This window comes from Lepidochelys olivacea, assembly GCF_965140295.1.
Source record: "Lepidochelys olivacea isolate rLepOli2 genome assembly, chromosome: 1".
Classification (NCBI taxonomy): Eukaryota; Metazoa; Chordata; order Testudines; family Cheloniidae; genus Lepidochelys; species Lepidochelys olivacea.
Window position 1 is genome coordinate 45,710,911 of NC_140411.1, and position 27,247 is coordinate 45,738,157.

Genomic DNA, 27,247 nt, shown 5'->3' on the forward strand with positions numbered 1-27,247 from the left:
GGCCACACAGAGCTCTGCTGCAGCCTGTATCTGACTGTATCAAATCATTCTGTAAAAAGAACAGGAGTACATGTGGCACCTTAGAGACTAACCAATTTATTTGAGCATAAGCTTTCATGGGCTACAGCCCATATCATCAGATGCATAGAATGGAACATATAGTAAGAAGATATTTATGCATACAGAGAACATGAAATATCCTTCCATTCCAGCCTTCATGCATTCTTCTATACAGCGGCCTGTGGATGATACTTTGCATCGCAATTCACCACACTACTGCTTGCTTCTTATAGTTTCTTAAAAACTTTTTGCTTCTGCAATGCCCACAAGAAATGAGTTTGAGTTGATTTAAAAAAGTTTGTTCCATGTTCTTCCCATTCTAGAGTTCCCACTGAATCTTACCTTCAGTATGTCCCTCTTAAACTGTAAGCCCTTAGGTTTGCTGTATAATACTAAATACTGTGTGCTGTATAATACTAAAAACTGTCAGTGATTAACAAGAGAATATGTGGTTCTACCACTTGTACGTATAAGAGTGAACAGTGGCATTCTGTACATAATAGAATCTAGAGAGTTGGAATTTGGAAGTTATGGAAGAGTTGCAGTGGTTAGGACTACTGAAGAAGGTGGTATGAATTAAGACTTCAGCAGTAGACCACATTGGCATATACAGGAAATTCTGCAAAGTAGGTTTGTATCAAAATAGATGGGATGAAGAGGCAAGAATGAGTTCATGGTTCTGTACAGTTCTGTGAAGGCACATGGAAGGTCTGAATCAACGGAGTTGGAGGTTATGGACACATGTCTGAGTGAAGAATGTGACAAGAGAAGAAATTCTCAGACTTAGCTAAAGGAAACCACAAGTTGATTACCGAAGATTGTGTTAGATTTTCTCTTCATAGCCATTTTCATTGTTATAATTTTGATGTATGTACATAATGGGTGACAATGAGATATTAATTTTATATCTGCCAGTGCACCAGTGAGGATCATAGATTTTTTTTTTTTTACTTCCGTGAACTAGGTCTTCCCTTCAGTAGTAAACTAGAGAAGTTATTTTTTTCTCCTGTTACATGTTAAGTGATAGAATAAAATTACACCACTTCTAAAAGAAAAACAACTTGTCAAATGATAAAATAATCAGTGTTAAAAATGAAAGCATTTTTTGCTTTTTTAATACCTTTTCTTCTGTTTCCGGTTTAAATGTCATAGTTACTCTGGAAACAAATATAGGTGTGATTGGATAAACACTGGGTTGTGAGCATGGTTTCAGCTGTGTGTAGAGTGAAAGGTGTACTAAAGGTCAAACTTATTTCCTTCTTACAAATAAAATACTGTACCTCAATGTTGAGTCCATGGCAGATTGCTTAAGAATGACTGTTAAAGAAGTAAAAAGAGCAGCTCTGTTCGGCAAGTGGTCTTAAATTCATACTGCTGTTTCTAAACGAAATATCTCTTTAGAAAGCTAAGAGAACACTTTTTATCTAATGGTGTATTTTGCAGTGATGAAAAATATGTGCATCAACAAGCACTGTTGGACATAAGTGATTACGCCATGTTTAAACTTTTGAGAGGTAGAGCCCAAGATGAGTGCATTGCATGCACACACAAATCAGGCTGAATTGCTAACCGTTTCTACTCTTATTTTCTTTGGGGGTACATTTAACGCACATACTGAAAATAACTTATAGGAGTTATACTTGTTCAGTGAGGAAAGACTATATACCTCAGTTCCAAACTTGAAATACTTATTCATGATAACTAAATTAAGATTCTCATAATTATACGCATTCCACATGTTATACTGCCATAGCTTCTGTCAATGGAGTTCTGTCAACTCAAAATAAAGCTCCCTTTCTTTTTTTAGAGGGGCTACTGACACAGCATCTTATGCAGGGGGAGCCAGTTTTTGGAATTCACCCACCTTTCTCCCAGGTCCAAAGTAGTCCAACTCCCTTAACCTTCAGTATATACTGCCAGGTAGGGGATGATGAACTGTGGTCTGAGCTGTGTGCATTGGGGCAGGGATTTGTGGCTGGAGTAAAAAATTTTCTAGGCTTCATGGATACCGCTACATTTATTTTTGTGGATTTTTTAATATATGGTGAAGATGCTTTGGATAAGTGCCTTTTTTTAATTTAGTGGGATCCTGTTTTCAGTTGCTTATAACTCTTCCAAATTTAATCATTTGGGCTGCATGCTGGATGTCGGTCTCAGGCTGAAACTTTTGGTTTTTGTGGCCTTTGAAAAGGTTCGGTAAAAATACTTTGCTTTGCAATGTTAAAATAATTCTGGTTGCTTTTTTTCTTAAAAAAAAAAAAAGAAAAAGAAAAAGAAAAAGAAAACTCTCTAGTGCTCCCATACTTTGGAACAGGGACTTGAAATTTGACAGGTGACGTAGCACAGTGTCAGGGATGTACCTTTTGCTGTTCCTGTGAAAATCTGTCCAAATTTGGCCTAGTTGTAAGCCTTTGGGGGGGCGGGGGGGGGGGAGAAGTCTGTATGCACATGCTTAGAGATCTGAGAGTTTTGCAGCTAAAATCTCTAGATTTCATCCTTGCTGAGCCAGGTCCCATTGCTGACCAGACTCTGTGCTATCCACACAGAGTGACTGAATATGCTCCAGCCTGGTGCTGTGGGGTCAAAGTTGAACTTTTTCTGTAAATTGCTTTCCTGGCTCACTCAATGCACATGGTGCTTGAGTGGGGAAGAGAGAGGAGGGGGAATCAGGATTGTGCAGTAAAGGACACTGTAGGACCTCTGCCTCATTTGTCGTTGAAGTTGGAAGGTGTATCGAGAATGAATAAGGGATTACAGGGAAAAAAATGTATGGGCTCTCAGTTAAACACCATCCTGGAGAATTGGATTCTATCCCTGCCTCTGCCACAATGTTCCCAGATGATGGAGATGTCACGTAAATTAAATGTTTCACAGGTTCTCACTAATTGTGTTCTCTTCATATTCACCATGCCCGACTTGAGACCCTGAAGTGCTGAGCGCTCATATCTGCAACGGAAGTCAGTGGGTGCAGTGCTTTGGGCATATAAAATGCTATATGATGCTAAGATCTTTGAAAAATCTAACCCAAATTATGCACCCAAAATTAGTGGATTTTTTTTAACTTTAATCTCTGTCTTGGCTTCCCCATTTGTAAAATCAGGATAATACTACCCCCTCACCTCGTAGGGGTGTTGTGAAGATAAATTAATATTTCTGAAGCACTTTCAGGCACTATAGTGATGAGCATAGTAGAAAAGCCATAGAAATTAAATAATTCTGTCTTCAGAGCAGGATTTGAATAGTATACAGTGAGTAAGGCATTGGGGCTAAAATATTGAATAACTGCTTATTCAGTGTGCACCATTTACCCTTTGTGGTGGGGGGTGTCACGTGGGGAAAAAAATGTGATCATATAATTAAAGACTGAATCATAATGCAGGTGCACAAGGGGGCTGAATTAAATTTTGGCATTCCTAGATGTTGAGTGCTTGACTCTGCAACCTTAGTCTTATTTTTAATACTGCTTTTTTTGTATGTAATATAAAATCTAAATTACTACTACCTTGTAGTAAACTGCTTCTAAGGAAGAAGTGAACTAACTAAAATATTGATTATTTAAAGGACAGTTATTCTAAGGATTTAAGTTAAGTAAAGAATATCTTGTCTGGAACATAAGCAATTAAAATAATGAGCCTCCCCCCAGTCCTTCTGTAAGCCCAATTCATATTTTAAAATTTGTATTTTGTTACAATACGTATGATATCTGTTCTTTTACTCCCTGCATCAGGAAAATAATGATATTCATATGTATCGTGCTTTTCAGGAGTGTGGAGACTCAGAAAACAAAGCAAGGAAAGATGGGTAACATGGGCTATTAAAACATGCAGATTTTGTGTCTATTTTGGCAACAAGCAATCGGTTTTCTAAATAAAACATATATTCATAATCATAATGTACCAAAAGGAGAGGAGATGGGTGGAAGAGCAGTTTTTATTTAAATGTGCATTTTTACTTACATAAAGAAAATTCTATCCAAGGCACTAGGCATCTTTTCGGTATATTAAAATTAAAATTGCAGCCGTATAAACAGAAGTAAACCTTGCCTTGCAACCTCTGCAAAACTAGGAGGGAAAACTAAAACTGCCCCAAAACCAAATCCCATGACTTGGTACACAAATTTCAGCCCTTAGTGCAAGCCTTTTAATCCAAAAGTCTAGGAAAGAGAGTGGCTTTGCAGCGTGCTCTGAATCTTAGTTCAATATTGGCTGCTTTTGGACAGGGTGGGATTCCAAAGTTAACGGAGAATACCCTGTCACTACCTCACATCCTTTTAAACGAAAGGGACTATGGTTTGAGCTCCTCTGTGGACTGCAATTATGGCAGTATTACTAGGGGAGAAAGGCAGGTCTCTTTAAAATAATTAAGTTAATAGTTGTCTGGACCACTGATCATGAAAACTGGGGATGTTCCAGAGGGTGGGAAGAAAAGCTGGTGTTTTGTCAATGGTGATTTGGAGAATCTGTACAATTTAGGAATTCTGTTTGATATTGAAGACTGTGTGTATGTATCTGTATGCAGTGTTGTAGCTGTGTTGGTCCCCGGATAATAGAGAGAAGGTGGATGAAGTAAAATCTTTTATTGGACCAACTTATGTTGGTGAGAGAGAGACAAGCTGTGGAGCTTACACAGAACTCCTCAGGTCTTGGAAACTCCCTCTCACTTCTAAATACAAGATGGAACAGATTGTTTAGCATAAGTAGTTAACAAGTATTTCAAGGGATCATTCGAGGTGAAGTGGCCCGTTAACACCCCCCAGTTGGGGGTGTGCGTTGTAAATGGGTTATAGATTGTAATTGGCCATAAGTGCAGTGCCCTTATTCAGTCCATGATTTTTAGTGTCTAAGAAGGTTATGAATTTACTCTCCCAGGCTCATGTTTTGAAAGTGTTGTGCAGGTTGCCTTTGGGGATGACGACTGATTGGGTCAGATATAGAATGATTGAAAACCATCTCCACCAAACAAGGACACTCCACCAGAGAAGTAGATTGCATCATGGAACAAGCCACCCAAACACCCTGAGAGAACTTGCTTCAACACAGAAATAAAACTCAATGCACATCCCCAGTGGGGTGGTAGATGACAACATTGGAACCCATAATGGAATAGCATCAAACACTTGCAACCCATATTCAGTGGGGTCCACATCCTGAAAAATCTTTCCTGAACCCCCTCTTCTGGCCTTCAAACAACCCCTGCCCACTCCAAGCTCATCATCAGAAGTGAGCTCCCACTCCAAGCTCATCATCAGAAGTGAGCTCCCCATGGAGGACACCAACTCAAAGCAGCACTAGATTCTGACAGAACAGATACAAAACCTGAAAATATATTTCCACTGCTACAATGATCAACTCCCCCTATAGCACGCCTTTCAAGATCCCTGGGTCCTACACATGCCTATCACAACTTTGTAGTGCACTGAATGAGGTGTCCCACATGCCCCAATAGCAACTATGTGGTGAAACCAGTCAGTTACTATACTCTTGAATGAACTCTCACAAGAAAATGATAAACAAAAACACCACATCACTTGTGAGTGAACACCTTTTCACAAAGTGATCATTCTCACCTATCAGTCCTCCTCATCAAAGGAAAACTGCACAACACTTTCAAACGACGAGCCTGGGAGCATAAATTAATAACTTTGCTAGACATTAAAAACCATGGACTGAATAGCAACACTGGATTTATGGATTATTACAACAATCTAAAACTCATTTACAACTCCTCCTCATGCTTCCCCCCACCCAATTACCGGAGGGGTGTTACAGGCCACTTCACCTTGAATTGTCCCTTGAAATACATGTTAACCACTTACGCAAAACAATCTTTCACCATGCATTTAACTGTGACACTCAGGACATGTCTACACTTGATGTTGCGGCGATCGATGCACCCGGGGGTCAATTTAGCGGGTCTCCTGTTGACTCTGGTACTCCACCAGAATGAGAAGCATAAGGTAAATCGACAGGAGATATTCTCCTATCGACCAGTGCGGTGTAAGCTACATAAATTCCAGCTACATTCTTCATGTAGCTGGAGTTGCATAACTTAGGTCGACTTACTCTGTAGTGTAGACAAGGCCTCTGAGTTAGGGTCTCTCAGGGGTGTGAAATAAACACCCTCCTAAGAGACCTAAGTTACACTGACAAGCACTGGTGTGGACAGCACTATTTTGGCAAGAGAGCTACTTTTGCTGCTCATTGGGGATAGTTTAATTATGTCGACAGGAGAGCTCTTTCCCATCAGCATAAAGTGGCTACACAAGATCTTACAGTGGTGCAGCTAGTTAGACATAGCCTTAGTTTCCCAGCCCTGAAGAAGAGCTCTAGGGAACCTTGACAGCTTGTCTCTTTCACCAACAGAAGTTGGTCCAGTAAAAGATATTGGACCAACCTATATGTATGTATTTGTGTTGACTCCATTTTGGATGTGGGGTTTTTTTACCTTGTCTGTTACCTCTTACCTCCATCTTGGACTGGTATTCCAACAGGATAGGGCTGACAGAAGAGGGTTGTGAAATGTGAATGGTCTACCATTTCAAATACAAATAGCATGGTCAATAGAAATAACCCAGATGAGGGGTGGTAGCTTTTTTGCTGGGAGCGTGGCTCCTGTTAATAAAGCTCTGTCTATATTGGTGCTTTTCAGTGCTAAAACTTTTGTCGCTTGGGTAGTTTTTTTCACACCCCTGAACAATTAAAGTTTTAGCACTGAAAGTGGCAGTGTAGACCCAGCCTAATTCCAGGGACTGGGAATATAGCCATGTGGTCTAAACTCTCAGGATCTGAGAGTGTGCCTAGGGATTCCAAGACAGGAACAGGGACTACACTCTTTTAAGACTCCAGGTGACTTAAAACACCGAGGGATAGCGTTACCATACATCTGGTTTTTCCCAGACATTGCCTATTTTTTGATCCTCTGTCCGGACGGATTTTTCAAATAAGAGGCAATGTCCGGGGTTTTTGCGGAGCAGGTGTTACAGCTCAGAAAGAGTCCCAGTTGGTCCCTCCCTGTGTCTGCATTTGATTGGTCCCTTGCAGTTGCTGGATCCCGCACACCCGGGCCCCAGCTCCCAGCCCTGAGGAGGAAAAAGCCCCATAAGAAGGTGCTGATGGATTGTCTGTCTCTGCGTCCCTGATCTGCGCCAGCTGCCCTGCCGCTGTGACAGGGAGCAACACTGGCCTCAAGATTGAGTCCCCAGGTACCTCTTCCAATACACACACACAACCCCTCCGCACCCTCCAAACACCCCTCCTCTCCCTCCAGCAGTGTCCTCTTTTTGGGGACCTGAAAAATGGTAACCCTACCCAGGGATTCAGAAGCTAAGCAATGTGATGGGACTCCAGGAAGGGGTACCACTGTGGGCATTCTGCGCCAAAAAATTAAAAATGCACACTATTTTAAAATTCTGCAAATTTTATTTGTCAAAATAACACTACATAGTCACGCCAGTTTCAATTATTTTGGTAATTTATTTCAAAATACTTGTCAGCAAGTATGTCCGTAACAATACGGACACACACAAAAATCCCTCCGGGGTAGAGAGTTAAAGAAATCCCTGTGACAGCCCAGTTCCTTTTTTGCCCCCCACCCCCCTCCAGCCAATACACCCAAACCCGCTCCCCTCCAGAGCCCAGCCACAGCCCCCCGCCCCTTGCCCAGATACCACCTTCCCCCCTGAGCTCAGCTGTGTCTACCCCACAGCCCAGACAACCACCCTCTTCCATCCCCAGAGCCCAGGGATCCAGAGGGAGAAACAACCTGATGTTTGGTCCCAGGCTTGCATGGAGTTTCCTGCACACTCCCCTCTCCTTCCCGCAGGGAACTGCAGGTGCCAGAAAACCTCTAGCTCACTCTTCTTCCCCCTAGTAGTGTCTTCTATGTGCGAGCTGGGCTCTGGCAGGTCCAGTAGCCCCTGGAGGCAGCTAGCAGCACTGCAGTGCATTTCTGGGGAGGGGGGAAGGAAATTCTGCACACACAACATTAATTTCTGAAAAATTCTGCATTGATCAGTGGTGCGCCAAACCAGATCTGTGACAACAGCTAATTTTAGGCTGACTAGCCTGATATCCATTCTAGGCAAAATAATGAATGTCTGATAAAGGACTCTGTTAATAAAGAATTGTAATATAACTGAATCAACATGGTTTCAAGAAAAATAAGTAATGTCAAATGGTCTTGATTATGTACCTTGAGGTCATAAGGTTGGTGGGTAAATGTCACTTGGATGTAATTAGGGCTGTCAAGTGATTGATTGCGATTTTTAAAAAATCATGTGATTAAACAATAGAATACCATTTATTTAAATATTTTTGGATGTTTTCTATATTTTCAAATATATTTCAATTACAACACAGAACACAGTGTGTACAGGACTCACTTGATATTTATTTTTGATTACAAATATTTGCACTGTAAAAAACAAAAGAAATAGTATTTTTCAATTCACCTCATACAAGTACCGTAGTGCAATCTCTTTATCATGAAAGTTGAACTTACAAATGTAGAATTATGTACAAAAATATGTGCATTCAAAAACAAAACAATGTTAAACTTTAGCGCCTACAAGTCCAATCAGTACTACTACTTGTTCAGCAAATCACTCAGAGAAACAAGTTTGTTTACATTTGCAGGAGATAATGCTGCCTGCTTTTTGTTTACAATGTCACCTGAAAGTGAGAACAGCCGTTTGCATGGCAGTGTTGTAGCTGGCGTTGCAAGATATTTACGTGCCAGATGCGCTAAAGATTCATATGTCCCTTCGTTCTTCAACTACCATTCCAGGGGACCTGTATCCATGCTGATGACGGTTCTGCTCGATAATGATCCAAAGCAGTGCAGACCGACACATGTTCGTTTTCATCATCTGAGTCAGATGCCATCAGCAGAAGGTTGATTTTTCTTTTTGAGTGGTTTGGGTTCTCTAGTTTCCACAGCAGACTGTTGCCCTTTTTACAGACTTCTGAATGCATGCTGTACACCTCATCCCTTTCAGATTTTGGAAGGCACTTCAGATTCTTAAACCTTGAGTCGAGTGCTGTAGCTATCTTTAGAAATTTCACATTGGTATCTTCTTTGCATTTTGCCAAATCTGCAGTGAAAGTGTTCCTAAAATGAACAACATGTGCCGGGTCATCATCCGAGACTGCTATAACATGAAATATATGGCAGAATGCAGGTAAAACACAGAGCAGGGGACATACAATTCTCCCCAAAGGAGTTCAGTCACAAATTTAATTAACGCATTATTTTTTCAACAAGCGTCCTCAGCATGGAAGCATGTTCTCTGGAACAATGGCTGAAGCATGAAGGGACATACGAATCTTTAGCGCATCTGGCATGTAAATATCTTGCAACGCCAGTTACAACAGTGCCATGCGAACGCCTGTTCTCACATTCAGGTGACGTTGTAAACAAGAAGCAGGCAGCATTATCTCCTACAAATGTAAACAAACTTCTTGTTCACCCAATCGCTAAGGGCTTGTCTACACTGGCAATTTACAGTGCTGCAACTTTCTCGCTCAGGGATGTGAAAAAACACCTCCCTGAGTGCAGCAAGTTTCAGTGCTGTAAAGTTCCAGTGTAAACAGTGTGCCAGCTATGGGAGCTGCGCCCCTTGCTGAGGTGTTGTGGTGTGGTGTTTGTTTTTTTTTTTTGGAGTGCTGGGAGTGCTCTCTCCCAGCGCTGCACTGCGACCACACAAGCCACGTTAAAGTGTTGCCGCAACAGCACTTTAGCATTTCCACTGTAGACTAGCCCTGAGAGAAACAAGTAGGACTGAGTGGACGTGTGGGCTCTGAAGTTTTACTTTGTTTCTGAGTGCAGTTATGTGACAAAAAAGACTACATTTGTAATTTGCACTTTCATGATAAAAGGTGCAGTATAGTACTTGTATGAGGTGAATTGAAAAATACTATTCTGTTTATCATTTTTACAGTGCAAATATTTGTAATAAAAATAATATAAAGTGAGCACTGTACACTTTGTATTCTGTGTTGTAACTGAAGTCAATATATTTGAAAATGTAGAAAAACATCCGAAAATATTTTATTTCAATTGGTATTCTATTGTTTAACAGTGCGATTAAAACTGCTATTAATCATGATTAATCTTTTTGAGTTAATCGCGTGAGTTAACTGCGATTAATCAACAGCCTTAGATGTAATATATTCAGACTTCTCTAAGGCATTTGACTTCATATCACATGGTATTCTGATTTAAAGATTAGCAGTACACATGATCATCATGGCACATGTTAAATGAATTAAATTCATTAACTGGCATCTCAAAATGTAATTGTTAGTCATGAAATGGGGATGTTTCTAGGGGGTCCTGTGGGGATCTGTTCTTTGCTTAATGTTAGTGGCTTTTAAGGTTGAAAAGGGAATGTGTATCTTTATTCAGGCTGACTTGCTGTTTATTCCTCTCCTCCTTCTGCTGTAAATGCAAGGCATGTTTCTTTGACCTTGCCTTCTCTAACATAAACATCCAGCAGTAAAACACTCCATGTCCACTGCATGCATTTCTACCCCTGGGGAGAGGATGAGGGAACAAACACTTGACATTATTAGTCATACCGCTTAATGCACTACAGGAATGTGCTCAGATACTACAGTGATGAGCATGACAGAAGAACCTATGGAGAACAGAATAGAGTTCATAGGATCAGAGTTCCCCTCCAAGGAAGTCTTGTTGGCTTGTTGTTCATGTCAGGAAGGGTTTCTCTGAGCATGACTCCTCAGGCTCTTCAGTGAGTGCTGTTGTCTGCTTTAGGTGCCTGGTCTACACATATGGTGTGTTAGGCTAATACTTTGAAAAGCCTAACTAGCCTGTTTTGGTTCATTTTAAGCATAATGAAGATATAGGTCCTGGCTTGTGGTTAGCACAAGACAGAAGTGCCAGAAATTAACTGTAAGTGTTCCTGTTTATGATTTACGGAAATCTTTTGTTCTTTTCAAATCCGCAGCCACTTTCTCTGACTCTCCCCCTTACCACCTGTACTTACTCACCATTAGGTGCACATGCTCAGAAATGCCATGAGTTTGTAGGTGCTTTATTTCAATACATTACTTTGGCGAGTACCAGTAGGAATGCTGCAGTTTAATTCTGTATTAATTTCTCCATCATTATATTGAAGATTTGATCTTTAGAACTTGGATGTATTGTGATAATGCCTGTAAATAAAATATAAAAAAATTAAACAAAATATCTGTTTCCAGTTTCATTATTCAAAGTTTTGTGCTTTTCAGTGTGCAGGGGAATCCATGGCTATTAATTGTTTTTCCCTTATCTAGTTTTCTAGTGTATCTGAAAATTGAAATCCCTAATAATTACTAATTTACCCCTAGTACTTGGTGTTTTAATATTTCATTGTTAATAACTAAACTGACTGCTATTGATTATACAGTTTTTGGGGAGGTCGGTGTACTGCACTAGTCTGAGTTAATCATGCCAAGATAAAATAGCTTAAATTCAAGATTCATTTCTAATTGGATGAGTTAAATCCAAGTTACAGTATCTTAGAAGGAAGCTAGATATGGAGAATTTTAAATTAGTACTGCTGAGACTAAATTACTTTGTCATTAATAATTGTATCAGTTCTTTAGGATGTTTTCATTCTAATACTGTTAATGGTGTACTCGAGTAGAATTTTATATATCTATCTATATCTAGAGAGAGAGTCTTCTTTAATTATCAAGATTTCTCTGTTCTTTAGGGGAGTAAGCACATTAGATAATTAAACACTTCATTAGAGTTGCTATAGTACAGACACTTCAGAGGGAAATGAGAATGACGTCCCTTTGATGGGTTTAAGACAGAAGAGTATTCTTCTGTCAGATATGTAGTTGAAAACATGTGGCTCTGTTTTAAGAAGCTGTCCTTAAAGTGTGACAAATTTAATTTAAATTCCAAGAGAACTTTTTACTGTAACTTAATATGTTTTAGTTGGAAAAACCACACATGATACTGATGCTTTTAAAGCTTCAGCACAGTATTTTCTCTTGCTATTTTATGACTTTACTTAATTTTGACATTGATGATCAAATAATTTGAATAAAGGCCACATAGTAATACAATGTCCCAGATCCCAGTCAGGATTGGGGCCCCATGTGCTGGGCATTGCACATACCTATAGAAGACCAGTCCACTCACAAGGAACCTTATGTACAAAAGGTTAGATCCTACAAAGTTCTAAGCAATTCCCAGAGGTGCATAGTATTCAATTCCTATTGACTGCAATAGAAGTTGGGGGGTGCTTAGCACCATCTTAAGTGGGTACTCAACACCACCTGACAAGGCAGAATTGTCCCTAAAAGATGAACATGTGGTGTAGGAAAACACCTTGGGGACTGGTAAGAATCAGAGTTTTGTAGATTACCTACATGTACAACTTTCAGCTTTGTAGGCTTTTAAGTAGGTAAGTGAATAGTAACTTTAATGGATCTCTTAACAGGCTACCTACCTAACAGCTAGCAATTTGTAGTTGGTACATTTGAACTCACTTTTCTTTTTCTTTTCCACTGTGCGGCAACTATTTTGGTTACATAGCATTCTTTATAAATATAGCTCATGCTCTTATGCCTTTGGTAAAGTATTTACACAATAATATAATACACAATACAAAATTAGATTAAAATAGAGAAAAATGGATGCACTGTCAATACTGTAGGATATTTCTTTTAACTAGTTCACTGGTCACTAAATTTTTTGTTTTACCTACAATCTCTACTAGCACTGTCATTACTTAGGTCTTTATATGGGTGGACCTGGTAGCACTGCCTGTACTTAAGTTTGCCTGACATTTTTGATTTCAGTACCCTATTTGGTTTATGTGCTGTGTGAAGTTACTTTTTCAGCAATTTTGAATTTGTCACATTTTAATTTAATTGACTGTCCCTTTTTTGTGTTGACATGGGAATAATAAAAGCTGCTGAACTACTTTCTCTAAACCAGTCATTATTTTACATACTTGTATCCTATCCCCTCTGTATTCACCACCTTCCTAAGGTAAACAATCCCAACTTTCTCTCTTCGTATGAGTGCTTCCATTATACTAATTTTTGTTGCCATTCTCTGAACCCCTGCTAATCCTAAAATCTTGGTTTTAGACAGATAATCAGTAATGCACACTGTCATAAATATAAAGGGAAGGGTAAACACCTTTAAATCCCTCCTGGCCAGAGGAAAAACCCTTTCACCTGTAAAGGGTTAAGAAGCTAAGACAACCTCGCTGGCACCTGACCAAAATGACCAATGAGGAGACAAGATACTTTCAAAGCCTAGAGGGATTCTCTGTTTTGAATCTGATTACCCTGTAAGGTATTTACCATCCTGATTTTACAGAGGTGATTCTTTTACTTTTTCTTTAATTAAAATTCTTCTTTTAAGAACCTGATTACTTTTTCGTTGTTCTTAAGATCCAAGGGTTTGGGTCTGTGTTCACCTGTGCAAATTAGTGAGGATTTTTTATCAAGCCTTCACCAGGAAAGGGGGTGTAGGGCTTGGGGGGAATTTTGGGGGAAAAGATGTTTCCAAGTGGGCTCTTTCCCTGTTATATTTGTTAGACGCTTGGTGGTGGCAACAATAAAGTCCAGGGACAAAAGGTAAAATAGTTTGTACCTTGGGGAAGTTTTAACCGAAGCTGGTAAAAATAAGCTTCGGGGGTTTTTCATGCAGTTCCCCACATCTGTACCCTAGAGTTCAGAGTGGGGAAGGAACCTTGACACACACAATATTCCAGATGAGACCTTTGGGTGTGTAGTGGACCAGTGTTAACTAACATTGAGATATTGATAACAGAGTTGGTTACATTAAGTATCAAAGATATGAAACGGGGAATGTGTGCAAAAAAAGAGTTTAATATTCAGTTAGTGGTTTTGCAACTAGACTTACTTGCTCTATATGGAAATATGCGTTAGTAGTAGTTTTATAGCAAGTGAAAATGAATATTTTTTTTAAAATGTTTTTGCCCCTAGTGTGCTAGCTTATTTACTTCATACCTTTCTAACTATAGTAAACACTTAATACTCCCAAGACCAACATGGTAAGGGAACTTCCGTTATTCCCATTAGAGTCTACCAACTACCCATCACCAGCAAGGACATTTCTTACAGTTGTGTTGAAAATGTAAATCTGTTAAATATTAAAGAAGTCATGGTTAGTTTTGTGATTTGTGGATTACAAAGCTATTGGTAAGAGTGAAAGAAAATTAGGTCACAAATTACCTTCTTAGGCCTGGGCTACACTGGGGGGAGAGGGGGTTTCGAACTAAGATACGCAACTTCAGCTACGCTATTCAAGTAGCTGAAGTCGAAGTATCTTAGTTCGACTTACCTGGCCATCCTCACGGTGGTGAGTCGACCGCAGCAGCTCCCGCGTTGACTCCGCTTACCCCTCCTCTGCTTACTCCACCACCCGATCCGGTGGGTAGTGAAGACATACCCTAAGATAGTCCTGCTGTTGGATGGAGGATTGGTGTGGCAAAGAGTTGCCTTCCCTTTCTTGCCTGGGTGTTAGAGAGAGAGACTGTGCAGAGCTGACCTACCTCAGAGCCCCACTGCTACAAGAGGGAAATGAAGTTGACAACATTTGTGAGCCTGCCAAGAACCCAGAGGTTGGCAAGCAATCACTTGTACTACTTCTGCTTATATTTGGCTGTAAAAGTGAGTTATAAACTGATTTCAGATTACTTTGACTGTTAATCTTTTATATAGCTCAATTTCTGTAAAATATTGTTTTTCTGCTTTTTCCTGCCCATTAAAGGGTTTCCACCTTTCCTCTTATTTTAAAGGTTGTGTCTTTGTGTCAGATAGCCCAGGCCCTGAGCAAGCCAATATATAAGGTTCTTTGGCCCATATTTCAGCAAGGTTCATACATTGTGATAAAAACTTACCATGAATAAAACATTGTTGGGTGCTGTTCTTTAACCTAAGATTGGTAATTTTTCACAGGATTGTCCCTAATTTCCTTCTCATGTAGGAACCTGCATTTGAAGTTTACAATCTAAATTAGACCTTGCACAGCAAGGAAGGCGGTCCCCCCCAAAAAAAAGGCAAGAAAAAGGGGAGGGGGGAGGCGTTATAGAACAAGTGTTACCACATTGGAAGATTGAGGTAAACTCCTTTTTATGAATCGGTCTTGATATTTTAAAAAATGTATCAATTTCAGGAAATGTATTGAAATACATGGTGGCAGCCAGAGATAAACATTATTATTTCTTCTTATATTTAGACACACACAAAAAGCTACATTACAAGAAAATTGCATTTGCAAAGTTAGGCTCTCAAATTGTGTAATATATGAATTGTTCATGTAATCTTAATTAAGACCCCTTGTGCATATGCATTATGATAGTCTAATTACATGATCATATACTATTTTAGAACTCTTGTCTCATTCAGTGAACGGGATGCACAGTGCTCACAGAGTGGGTAGTTATTCAGTATTGCTTTTTCTTGATTGAATGTGTGGCCCCAGGACATGTTTATTGCACACCACTCAAATCCTGCGCTCAATACAGTATTTTCTTATGGTCTTTTCGGTGGCAGTATTACAGTCACTGGGCTAACTGTGCCTCTAACTCCTCATCAATCTCTTTGAGTGCACTGGCTCTGAAGCTTCAAGCTGTCACCTCTCTGAGTGGAATCAGGTGAATCTCCCACTCAGACTGGGCTTTGGGATGCATTGCTGGAGTGAAGAAACGGATTGACAGGACCAGAAGAGTACCCAAAAGTTACCTACTACAGGTCAGGCCCAACAAAAAAAAAAACAGAACGCCACTAGCCGTCACCTTCAGCCTCCAACTAAAACCTCTCCAATGCATCATCAAGGATCTACAACCTATCCTGAAGGACGACACATCACTCTCACAGATCTTGGGAGACAGGCCAGTCCTTGCTTACAGACAGCCCCCCAACCTGAAGCAAATACTCACCAGCAACCACACACCACATAACAGAACCACTAACCCAGGAATCTATCCTTGCAACAAAGCCCGTTGCCAACTGTGTCCACTATCTAGTCAGGGGACACCATCATAGGGCCTAATCACATCAGCCACACTATCAGAGGCTCGTTCACCTGCACATCTACCAATGTGATATATGCCATCATGTGCCAGCAATGCCCCTCTGCCATGTACATTGGCCAAACTGGACAGTCTCTACGTAAAAGAATAAATGGCAGACGTCAAGAATTATAACATTCAAAAACCAGTCAGAGAACATTTCAATCTCTTTGGTCACTCGATTACAGACCTAAAAGTGGCAATTCTTCAACAAAAAACTTCAAAAACAGACTCCAACAAGAGACTGCTGAATTGGAATTAATTTGCAAACTGGACACAATTAACTTAGGCTTGAATAAAGACTGGGAGTGGATGTGTCATTACACAAAGTAAAACTATTTCCCCATGTTTATTTTCCCCCCTCTCTCCCCACTGTTCCTCAGACGTTCTTGTCAACCGCTGGAACTGGCCCACCTTGATTATCACTACAAAAGGTCCGTCCGTCCCCATCCACCCTCCCCCCCATCCCCCCGGCGCGCTCTCCTGCTGATAATAGCTCACCTGACCTGATCACTCTCGTTACAGTGTGTATGATAACACCCATTGTTTCATGTTCTCTGTATGTATAAATTTCCCCACTATATTTTCCACTGAATGCATCTGATGAAGTGAGCTGTAGCTCACAAAAGCTTATGCTCAGATAAATTTGTTAGTCTCTAAGGTGCCACGAGTACTCCTTTTCTTTTTGTGGATACAGACTAACACAGCTGCTTCTCTGAAACCTAAAATAGTAAACAGTCTGTACACATGCTTGCCTTCCCTAGGGCTTAACATCCTTGGCAAGCTTGGGAAGTCCCCAACTGCTTCAGACTCTCCCACAGAACCTGTCTCTGTGCCTGTCAGTCTGTGCATGTCAGTTCACTGACTGTTCTTTTTTCCCCCTTTCAGAAAGTCTGTTTAACCATTTAGTGTTCCTATGACCTCTTGGCTCCCAGCCTTGGAAAAAGAGCTATTAAATTTTGGCTGGAGTGTGGAAGTAGCATTTTCATTAACAGCCTGGCAGTTGTCTTATAATAACTTGTGTTTATTGGGAGGCTGCTTTTCTAGAGCTATGGTGTTGTCTTCCTGCTTGTTTTCCCATTAGTTCCCATTAAAGTAAAGCAGTACTACTTTGGGTAATGGTCCTCGTTGTATTCCACTAAGACTTAAGTATGCATCTGGAGTTGGAGAATTTGAAAGTAGTGTCCATTGATTTGCTCAGGTGCCCTGGATCGCCTCGTGCTTCTATCTGAGGTGATAAAGGGCATGGCAGGCTGATCACATCTCCAGTTCCTTCTCATCGCCGTATGGTCCAGATTGGAACTCTGTCATTCTTTCTGATGCACTTCTAAAAACAGTAGTTGTACAGAGTTTTATAGTAGTTTTACTATTTTTTTTCTTTCTTAGTTTTAATAGTTAATAGTTTCATAAAATTATTATATAGCAAACAGCAACATGTCTGCCACAGACACTACACTAAGGTATCTGAGTGTTTCACAAACAATTTTTTTTTTCTTTACAGCATCTCTCTGAAATAAGATGACAGTATTTCCTCCCATTTTACAGGGAACTGAAGCACAGGAAGATTAAGACCAAAATTGTCCACTAATTTTAAGAGTCCAACTTGAGATGCCTTGGGCTTTATTTTTATTTCAGAATATTTAGCGTTTGTGTAGCACTTTTTTGTTCAGAACATAGCTCCTAGTGATTTTATTTGCAATTGTGAATGCACAGTACTTCTGCAGATCAAGCCCCAGGTGTCTCAGGGCATGCAGAAAATGAGGAACAGACTGTTGACCACATGTGAAAAGTTTGGAGTCAGTGACTTGTCCAGGGCCACCTACAGATTCTGTTGCAGAGGCAGGGATAGAATCTGGTTCTCCAGGGTGGCTTTGACTGCCATAACCACAAGACCATCTTTTTTCTTCCTGCAGTCCTCTGCCTCATTCATTACATACTTTCCAACTTTTGTAATACAATAGAACCTCAGAGTTACGAACACCAGAGTTACGATGAGCTGACCACAGTCCTCATTTGGAACCGCAAGTATGTAATCAAACAGCAGCAGAGACTTCAAAAAAAGCGAATGCAGTACAGTACTGTGATAAATGTAAACTACTAGAAAAATAAAGGGAAAGAAGTTTTCTTCTGCATTGTAAAGTTTCAAACCTGTATTAAGTCAATGTGCAGCTCTAAACTTTTGAAAGAACCACCATAATGTTTTATTCAGAGTTATAAATATTTCAGAGTTATGAACAACCTCCATTCCCAAGGTGTTCGTAACTCTAAGGTTCTGCTGTATAGAAATAACTGTATCACTCACTCTGCAGTCTTGACTAATTGCTTGAGTATCGTCCCTCCTATGCACTGAATGAAGTACGGGTCCTGTGGAAACAACAGTACAAGCTAGTTTGTTCAATTACTATCATAATATTTATGAACAAGGGGGAAGATTAAGGCTTCACAACTGCTGCAAATAGCTGAGGAATGTTGAGAGTCATGAATCCTGGATTCTATTCCAGGTTTGAGAGGGGAGCGTTCTGTACTGGTGTCTTCCTTCCTTCAGCATGTCCTACATTTGCCTTTATCCCCTAGCTGTCCCTCTTTAGCCTGTTCTCTTCTGCTGCTTTCCCTCCTCCTCTGACCTGCCTTAGCTTGCTGCTATCTACCCCAGCCTGCCTTTGTTATTGTCAGTTCCAGTTCCCAGGGCCATAGTGGCCCTGGCTGTTGGAAGGAGCGGTTGACCAAAATGTCCTACTCCGCTCTGGACTGGAGCATGCTTACTAGCTGTGTGCAGGTAGAGCATACTTGGGGTAGACAGAATCTTCAGAGAATAATTGTCTAGCCTGTCACAAACCATTATGAAGCATGTGCAAACAGATTGGAAACCTTGTTTTACTTAATGTTCTGGGTTCCGCCTCATAGTGCTCGTGGGACAGGAAAGACTCTGGTGGTGTGTGTGTGTGTGTGGTTAAAGACCTGGCTTCCCAGAGGTCCAGGACAGGTAGCCCTTTTCTCCTATTGCTCGTTGTAGCTGCAGCTGCTAACAGGCTTCAAGACCAAATGTAAAAATAAAATAAATAGTGTCCCCCTCCCCCGCTGTCCACAACTTCTAGTTTCAGGTATTTCACATTTATTAATGGTGAACTAGAAGAGTCTTCAGTCTGCAGGGCTGAACAAAATGCTGAATTTACTGCTGGATTTTAAACTGCTTCGAGGATTTGGTTGGTAGGAACAGGTTTTTCAGTATGAAATTTTAGTTTTGTGAGGTTTGGAGAAAAGGGAAGATGAATTTTCCTTACATGCATGTTTTAATTAATTTAATGTACCTCTTGGGATATAAAAGTATGCATGATTTTTCAAAATCTGTACTGTGAGTGTTTGAATAATAAATTTTATTTCTATGTAAGCTGATGTACTTGTAATTTTATCAACAAATTGTTTATACCCCAGATTTCTTCACTGAAAGACTAACTTCTCATATGTGATAAATGTAAAATTGTGTTCTTGAAGTCATTGTATTGAATAGGACCTTAAAATGTTTTCTAATATAATAACTACTTGTATTTGAGGTTATCAGTCTAGGTGCTGGTAGTTAATACAGCTTAGTTCTTATTTCTAAGGTAGCAAGCCAGGCATTAAAAACTACCAAAGGATCAAAAGAACATGATTTACATAACTTAAATTGCTTGGAAGCTGTTATCTGAGTAGTGCATAAGTTTGCTCTGAATGCACATAGCAGTGTGTTTAAAAACTTCTTCTTTTCTTCTTTCACAGGAAAGATGATAAAGATTATGCTTTAAAACAAATAGAAGGTACTGGAATTTCTATGTCTGCATGCAGAGAAATAGCAGTAAGTAACAATCTCCCTTTTTTATCATCAGTAAGATTTTAATAAAGTATTTTTTGAAGTGAATGCATCTTAATTTAATGTTTTAGTTTCAATGAATCCTCTACCTTTCTAAATACAGAAGAAAATCTTAAATTTGAGGTTTAAAGTAAACCTAATTCCCTTATATAAGAGTTTGTCTATTAATTTTTCGCTGAAGAATGGTGCAGTTCCTAACTTACATTTTATTGCATATTTAAGCATAATAAATCATAACTATCTGTACCTCTGAATGCATATTGCTTAGTACTGGAAATAAGTGTATGATTTTCTCTTTATTAAAACAGTAACTATCTGAACTTTGTTATATTTTTCAGCACTGTTCGTTTATAGTAAGTTTGGGTATAATGGTTTAATTTTAGTTTACAATTTATTTCCTTTCCCATTGAAAGACCTTGTACCCTTAAGAGTAATGTAGCCATATCTGATCGCAAGGGGAGCGCTCAAAACAAATTTCCAATATCTTCAGTTAGCAGATATCAAATGCAATTTTGTGTTTGGATATTATGTTGGTCTGTGACTCTTTTTTCCTGTCTAATATTTAAAGAGGAAAATCATAGAACTACATTTTAATGCAAATAGTTAATATAAAACTTCAGTGTAAGACAGAATATATACATCCTGTAAATATTCTATTATTCATATAGAACACTGATTAATTTTTTAGATTTGCCAGTGCACCAAATCCACTTGGTGATATTAAGACCCTTAATTATTTAAATGTCAAGAATTTGGTGATTCACTAATCTTAAATAAAATTTTTTTCTTTGGTTAAATGAGCTGTCACTTCTTCGTAAAATACAAACTCATGAATCTTTAAATATATCTTTTTGTTTAAGATCATATTTGTGTGGATCCCTTGATTTCTTATTTTGTTCTCAAATGATTTCTTAATGGTGCAGAAACATTGTTTGTGGATGCAGATAATTGACCGTTCTGGTAGAAACATCTTCCTGAAATTAATGCTTAGTTTTTTTATGAAAAGTTGATATGAGAGAGGTGAGGTGTGATGCTTTTGATTTTAATAATTTTATTACTTTATTACCAATGAAATAGATAATATAAGATTAGAATTGTATTTTAAAGACCTAAGCCAAGATTGAGACATGACTAGTGATTTTTGGGTGCCTAGCCTAAGACATCTTAAAGGGTACTGACTTTAGAGAATAAATGCTCAATAGCACTTCCTGAAAATCGGTCCATTCTACTGCAGTTCAAGTTAAGCACCCAGACACTGAAGGTCTCCCTCCCTCCTCCCAAAAAAATCTCCAGTCACTTTTGGAAAACTTGACCTTTTCTTAAAAGTGGAAAATCCTAGATGTGTTTTTGTTTGTTTTTTTGTTTTATTAACTTGTTGTGGATATGATAGTGTGACATAGAACTGAGTAAGACTGTGGAGGTCCATGAAAGAGTTTTGGTGAGAGACTCAACATTTTATGAAATAACATTCTGTACATACTTAGAATGCTGCTATTATTTAAGGTTTCTTGACACTTCCCGTTATAAGACCCTGTTCTCAGTTGCTTATAACTTTGCGAAACTCTAGCCATTTGGGCTGAAATTGCCCATACTGAGTATCTGCTGCAGGCTGAAGTTGTTTTGGAGAATTACAGCTAAAACAGTTCAGGTGTTTCAAAGAGAGAGTAGGTGAAAATAACCACTTTTTTTTTTGCCAATGTTAAACAATGCTCATAACCGTTGCGCCAAGAAGCTATAGTCCCTCCCTGATTTGGAGCGGGGTCTTGAAATTTGGTAGTGGGAGTCACCCTTGTGATAAGAATGTGTCTTTTGCTGTGCCCATGAAAAGTCACCTAAATTTGGCCAGCTTATGAGCCTCTGAAAATGTCAGTTTGCACATGCTCAAGAGAGACTTGTTTGGATACCAAATTCTCTAAAGATTCCAGTTTTGAACATGCTCTGTCCTAGGGCTGCAGGGACTGAACAGGACTCTTTCTGCAATTGCTCTTGGACACCAGGGGCCACTATAGTGCGAGCTGTTTGGAACTGAGAGTGCGGAGATGCTCACAGTGCTCTTGCTGACTGGATTCAGGAACTAAGGAGAATGCACAGCAGTGGGATGCAGAGGGGTCAGGAAAAGGTGTGGGAGGGTGAATGGATTGTAGGAGCCAAAAGGTTCAGGAGGAGCAGAAGGGGTAGGCAACAGCAGCTAGCTGGGTGTGGCAGTGGGCGTACAGGGGCAGAAAGGTCTATGTTCCTTCCTTACAGAACTTGGAATTGAACCTCAAAGTCATCGGTTGCTGTATTCCTTTATCAGCAAATAGCTGTGAAACCTACCAGCAAAGTGTGTCATCCTTCCTTCTCCAGGGATTGGGTCACATAGAGAATAACAGCCAGCTGGGGCTTCCAGTAACTCCATTTAAATCAAGTGAATTAGAAGATTACTATTAGCAGTACCTACGATATGCTAGGTGCTGTCTAAGCACACTGGAAGAACAGTCCCTTCTGCTTTCTGAGCCTCTCTGCCCCATCCCTTTGCCCTTTAAGCATTCTGTTTGGTTTAGGGCACTGATGTTTGTTTAAATAACCAGCTGTGGATCTAAAGGTTCTATCTCTTCTTATGATCCAAGCTGAGGATTAGTATGGTTCCACAGTATGGAAGTCTGTTTCTCAATTTTTTTTTTTTTAAAAAAAAAGGAAATTTCCTTAAAATTACCTTTAAAAAATGTCCAGAGAATCCAATTTTCCAGGGTAGCAATCAGCTGCCTTAAGTATGAGACCATTCCTTCCTGCAATCCACTCCCTCGTTCACTACATTCTTTCCAACATTTTCAGCAAGTGAGGCAGGGGTCCTGTAGACAAGTCTCCTTCAATACACAACCCTGATTCATCCCCAGAGCGTCAACCATTGTGTGCATTGATTGAGTCTGGGTTCCTGAGAGGGAAAAATAGTATGTGACCATATAATTAAAGACTGCGCTGATACATGCTGTGATAAAGTTCCTCCTCTGCCTTGGTGGGTTCTGCGCTTTCTGGCGGATTTGCTCGCCTCAGAGGTTCATGGTAGTCCTCAGTTTGGCTCCTTTTGTTAGTGGCACAAACCTGCCATTCACTCAGCTAACCTCATCACTGGCCAGCATGGGGAAAAGGAGGAGAACAATCCCCGCAGTCTCTGCTGGGCCACCTAATGCGTCAGGGAACAGGCCAGAGACCTTCCCCTCTGGTGGGACCCACAGTCCAGATCAACTCCTCTTATATCAAATAGAGAGTTGGGGGGGGATGAGGGGGAACCCGGGCCTGCCCTCTACTCTGGGTTCCAGCCCAGGGCCCTGTGGATTGCAGCTGTCTATAGTGTCTCCTGTAACAGCTACGTGACAGCTACAACTCCCTGGGCTACTTCCCCATGGCCTCCTCCCAACACCTTCTTTGTCCTCACCACGGGACCTTCCTCCTGATGTCTGATAACGCTTATACTCCTCAGTTCTCTAGCAGTATGCCTACTCACTCTCAGCTTCTTGCGCACCTCTTGCTCCCAGCTCCTTGAATGCATCTCACTAACTGAAGTGAGGTCCTTTTTAAACCAAGTGCCCTGATTAGCCTGCCTGTCCTAATTGATTCTAGTAGCTTCTTAATTGGTTCCAGGTGTCCTAATTAGCCTGCCTGCCATAATGGGTTCCAACAACTTCCTGATTGTTCTGGAACAGCCCATTATCTTACTCAGGGGAAAGGGACCTGCTTAATCTAGGTTAAAAAAAACCCTAAATGAACCTATATTACATTGACTTTATTATCTTGGAGCCAGCTGGTACAATGAGTTAAAAGATCATTGCACCACTATGCTAGACGCTGTGCAAAAACCTAGGAAGACAATTCCTCCCCCTCCCCCCAGTCTGCATTAGGGCAGTCTGTTTTAGTGCATTGTCATTTGATTTATTCACTTTGTTGCCTAACCTTTTTACTTTATCAATTAGCTTTGTCATTAGATGCTCTCTTGACCTTGTAGTTCCTTTGTAATATTTGTCCAGCACTTCAATAGTAAATGGTGCTCTGTTAATGTAGTATAGCCTAATGATCCAGTGGTTCTTAACCTGGGGTGCACGCACCCCCTGGGGGTGCACGATGTCCTTTCTGGGGGTGCGAGACATGCCATTTTTTTAAGAAGGTAAATAATTGAAAACACATTAAACAGAGGCACGTAAGTACAACTACTTGGTTTCATCAAACCTATGTATTAACATTATATATTTTTTAACCATTACAAACAGGTTTAAAGAACTGACCTACTTCAACGATTTTTGATAAGGGGTGCGAGAACATATTTTGAGAACCAAAGGGGTGCAGGCTGCAGTAAAGGTTAAGAACCACTTCCTTCTGGAATTTTATATGCACTGTAACCACCACAGTTTGCTATGAGTAGTAGGCTGTGAAAAATCCTTATTCTCTAACTATGCAGAGTCTAGCAACGTTTTAGCATGAGATCAGATTAGGAATGCTCCACAGATGAAATTCAGAGTTGTTAAAGTACTACCTTGCTACAAGAGATGCAAACCTACCCATTGAAGTATAATGGTTAGTAACTGTTTCAACTATCAGCGCTTTTGCTTTGGCTGCTGAGGAGTATTTTGCTATCAGGAAAGTTTCTGTGCAGTTTAGCTTTGTAGTGAAATGGGGACTTCTGTGAATTGGCATGGTGGTTTTTGTCCATCCACCTCAGTCCTGAGCAGACAAAATGTGTGGGGAAAGCTTGTTTTGCATCTGGGTGCTCTATTTGTGTATTATAGCTAGTTTTTTTTGGTGCAGTTCCTTTTCTTTTGGGGTTTGGCTCTGGGATAGGGTGGAATGATTTAAACCAGTGATTAAATCACTGATTTGATTTAATTTATTTAAATCACTAAGCAGGAAACCTTGATTTAAGTAATCTATTTTAATTGTTTTGCATTTATACTTATTTTCCTAAAGAGAGGTTCATTCCCATTGTTTGGTGTAACCATTAAAACATGTCGCTTTGCAACTAAACATAGCCTCTACACTAAAGTTGGTATTTCTTTTTTGCTAACCAGGAGGATACACTATATCTATAAACACTTATTTAAGCAGTTTTAAAATTGAACATGCCTTTATTCAGATTCTTAATTTTTACTTTTTCATGTTAGACAATGATGACACGCGCGCACACACACACACACACACACAGAGAAATGTGTATTTTAAACTTGTGATTTGTGTCAAATTGCGTTTGGTTGGAAATTGGAATTCAATTAAATGTACAACAGCATTTAAAAATTGTATTAGTTAAATAAAACTAAATTGAATGTGCTAGATACATAAAGAAAAAAGTTGATCAAAAGATATTTTGCATTTAAAACTGACTTATTAAACAAAGGAAGTATTATCTGTAGTTTGAATTTTAGCTGATACCTTCTGGTCACGAAATCCTTCAGGTTTTGAGAACTTCTAGGTCTTATCCTCTCCCATATTGTTTCTCTTCGTAGATTGGAAGAGGAAAAAAGCTTTGCTTTTTCAACTCCCATTTGGTGTCTCAATTTGGAGTGAGCTAATCCAAATTAAGAAAAAATTTTCTCAGCACCTGCAGAAAAGGCTGTTGCTGCCAAAAGCTATTTAGTGCGTCTTCAACAAACGGTGGTTCTAGGGGCTTAGCCCGTGATTTCCAGCAATTCAGTAGTTTGCCTTGCTGCCAAAGTTTTTAAGAAAACTTACATTGCTTGCATGGTTCACCTCCAGCCCTGAAATTCATTGTAGTTGGCATGATTATTAAATGCCAATGCTATAGCAGTGTATTTTTTTCAACTGTTAAGCATCTACCCTTGTACATTGTTGAGAATATTGTTATGAAAATGCAGCAGAGAATTGCTTCTTCATTGCTTATAATTTAGCTTTGTTGGGGTTTTTTTCTACACTGTTTCTTGAAGTTCTTTCCAAATTTCAACAATATCAGCAATAGAACAGCTATCCTTTTGTAATTTATCCAGTGCTATGGCAATAGGATTCAGTATGTTCAGCATATTTTCTGCATTTCTCTTCAGTTCAATTTTTATTGGTATTGCATATTATTTTATTTATTTAAATGGTTTCAATAAATTCTAATACATATATACCTTAATGTAGATTGTCATAATTTCACATTTAATTTTAAATAGGTTTGTTTTGAAATTAAGTGCATTTTTCTTTTTTAATAAAAAACATCTAATCTTTTTTTAATCTATTTTTTTTATCCATTGTCCTGTTGGATGGTGGTAGGAACTGTTCTAAATTGTGAAAGTAATAAGTTATTTTCCATATATAAGATAACTTCCTGGGAACTCCTTTTCTTAAGGATGATTGATCGATCAAGCCAAAGGATGGTTCAAGTCTGGAAGGGTATTTCGCCAACCCTGTTGGTTAGGTGAAGGAAACATTTTCCACAGTAATGAATTCTTGTCTGGGTGGTTAGAGAAACCATGTTAGCACCTCCCTTACAAAGCAAACTTAATGGTCCTTGTCAGAAGGTATTGACATCATTTTCTTAACAGAGGTAGTCAGAAACTTTTTGAATGAGAGTCCGATTCTGTCCTGCTAGAGAGTCCAGAACAGTGGTGTCTGACTTTTTTTTCAGCCTGGGTGTTGAGCATGCTTTATAAAAATCTGGGGGAGGGGAGGTTGTCATAAATATAATCATAATAATTTGGGGCAGTGGTTCTCAAAGTATGGGACGCACCTCCCAAGGGAGGTACGGGAATGTGTAAAGGGAGGCTGTGGTACTCTGTGCCTGAAAGCAGCACACTAGAACCCCCATATTCACTACTGTCATAATTATATGATTTGTACAAAGTATGCCTTCTGAGGTATCATTTTAGAAGTCTTGATCTGTTGAACTTTAATATCCTGTTGGATTGTATGTGCTATCCTTTTGTTTGAAGTTATGAAGTTTTGCTATATGTGTGTTACTGAACTACGTTGGAAATTGGAAATGCCCACAACCAGCCTTTCAGGTACAACAGTGGAGGAGCCAGATGTGCGAATGGCCTGTTAAAGGGAATACACACTCACAAGGATTGTCCCAGGAATCGTCTGCAATGGAGACTTCTCAGAGATAGCATGTAGACAATGGAAACTGATTGAGCCAGGAAACAAGCATAGATGTTTCCAGCAAGCTGGAAGAAGCTATAAGAGGGGGAAGTGACATCGTTTGGCCTCCCACCTCCCCCAGCTCAACATCTGGAGTACAAAGATTTTGAAGGGGGGAGGTGGTCCCAGGCTGGAAAGGAGAGTCCCAGCTTGTATATTAAGGAACTATA

The 27,247-nt window shown here is 39.7% G+C and overlaps 1 protein-coding gene across 2 annotated transcripts in view; it reads left to right on the plus strand.

Annotated features, from left to right (window-relative positions):
• The window catches only part of CDK8 (cyclin dependent kinase 8), a 197,480-nt gene that overhangs the window by 66,765 nt on the left and 103,468 nt on the right, over positions 1-27,247 (plus strand). For both annotated transcript variants that reach the window (XM_084624927.1, XM_084624926.1), the window contains exon 2: positions 19,883-19,958. In XM_084624927.1, the coding sequence (XP_084481053.1) occupies positions 19,883-19,958 (76 nt within the window). The remainder of the gene's footprint in view (positions 1-19,882; positions 19,959-27,247) is intronic.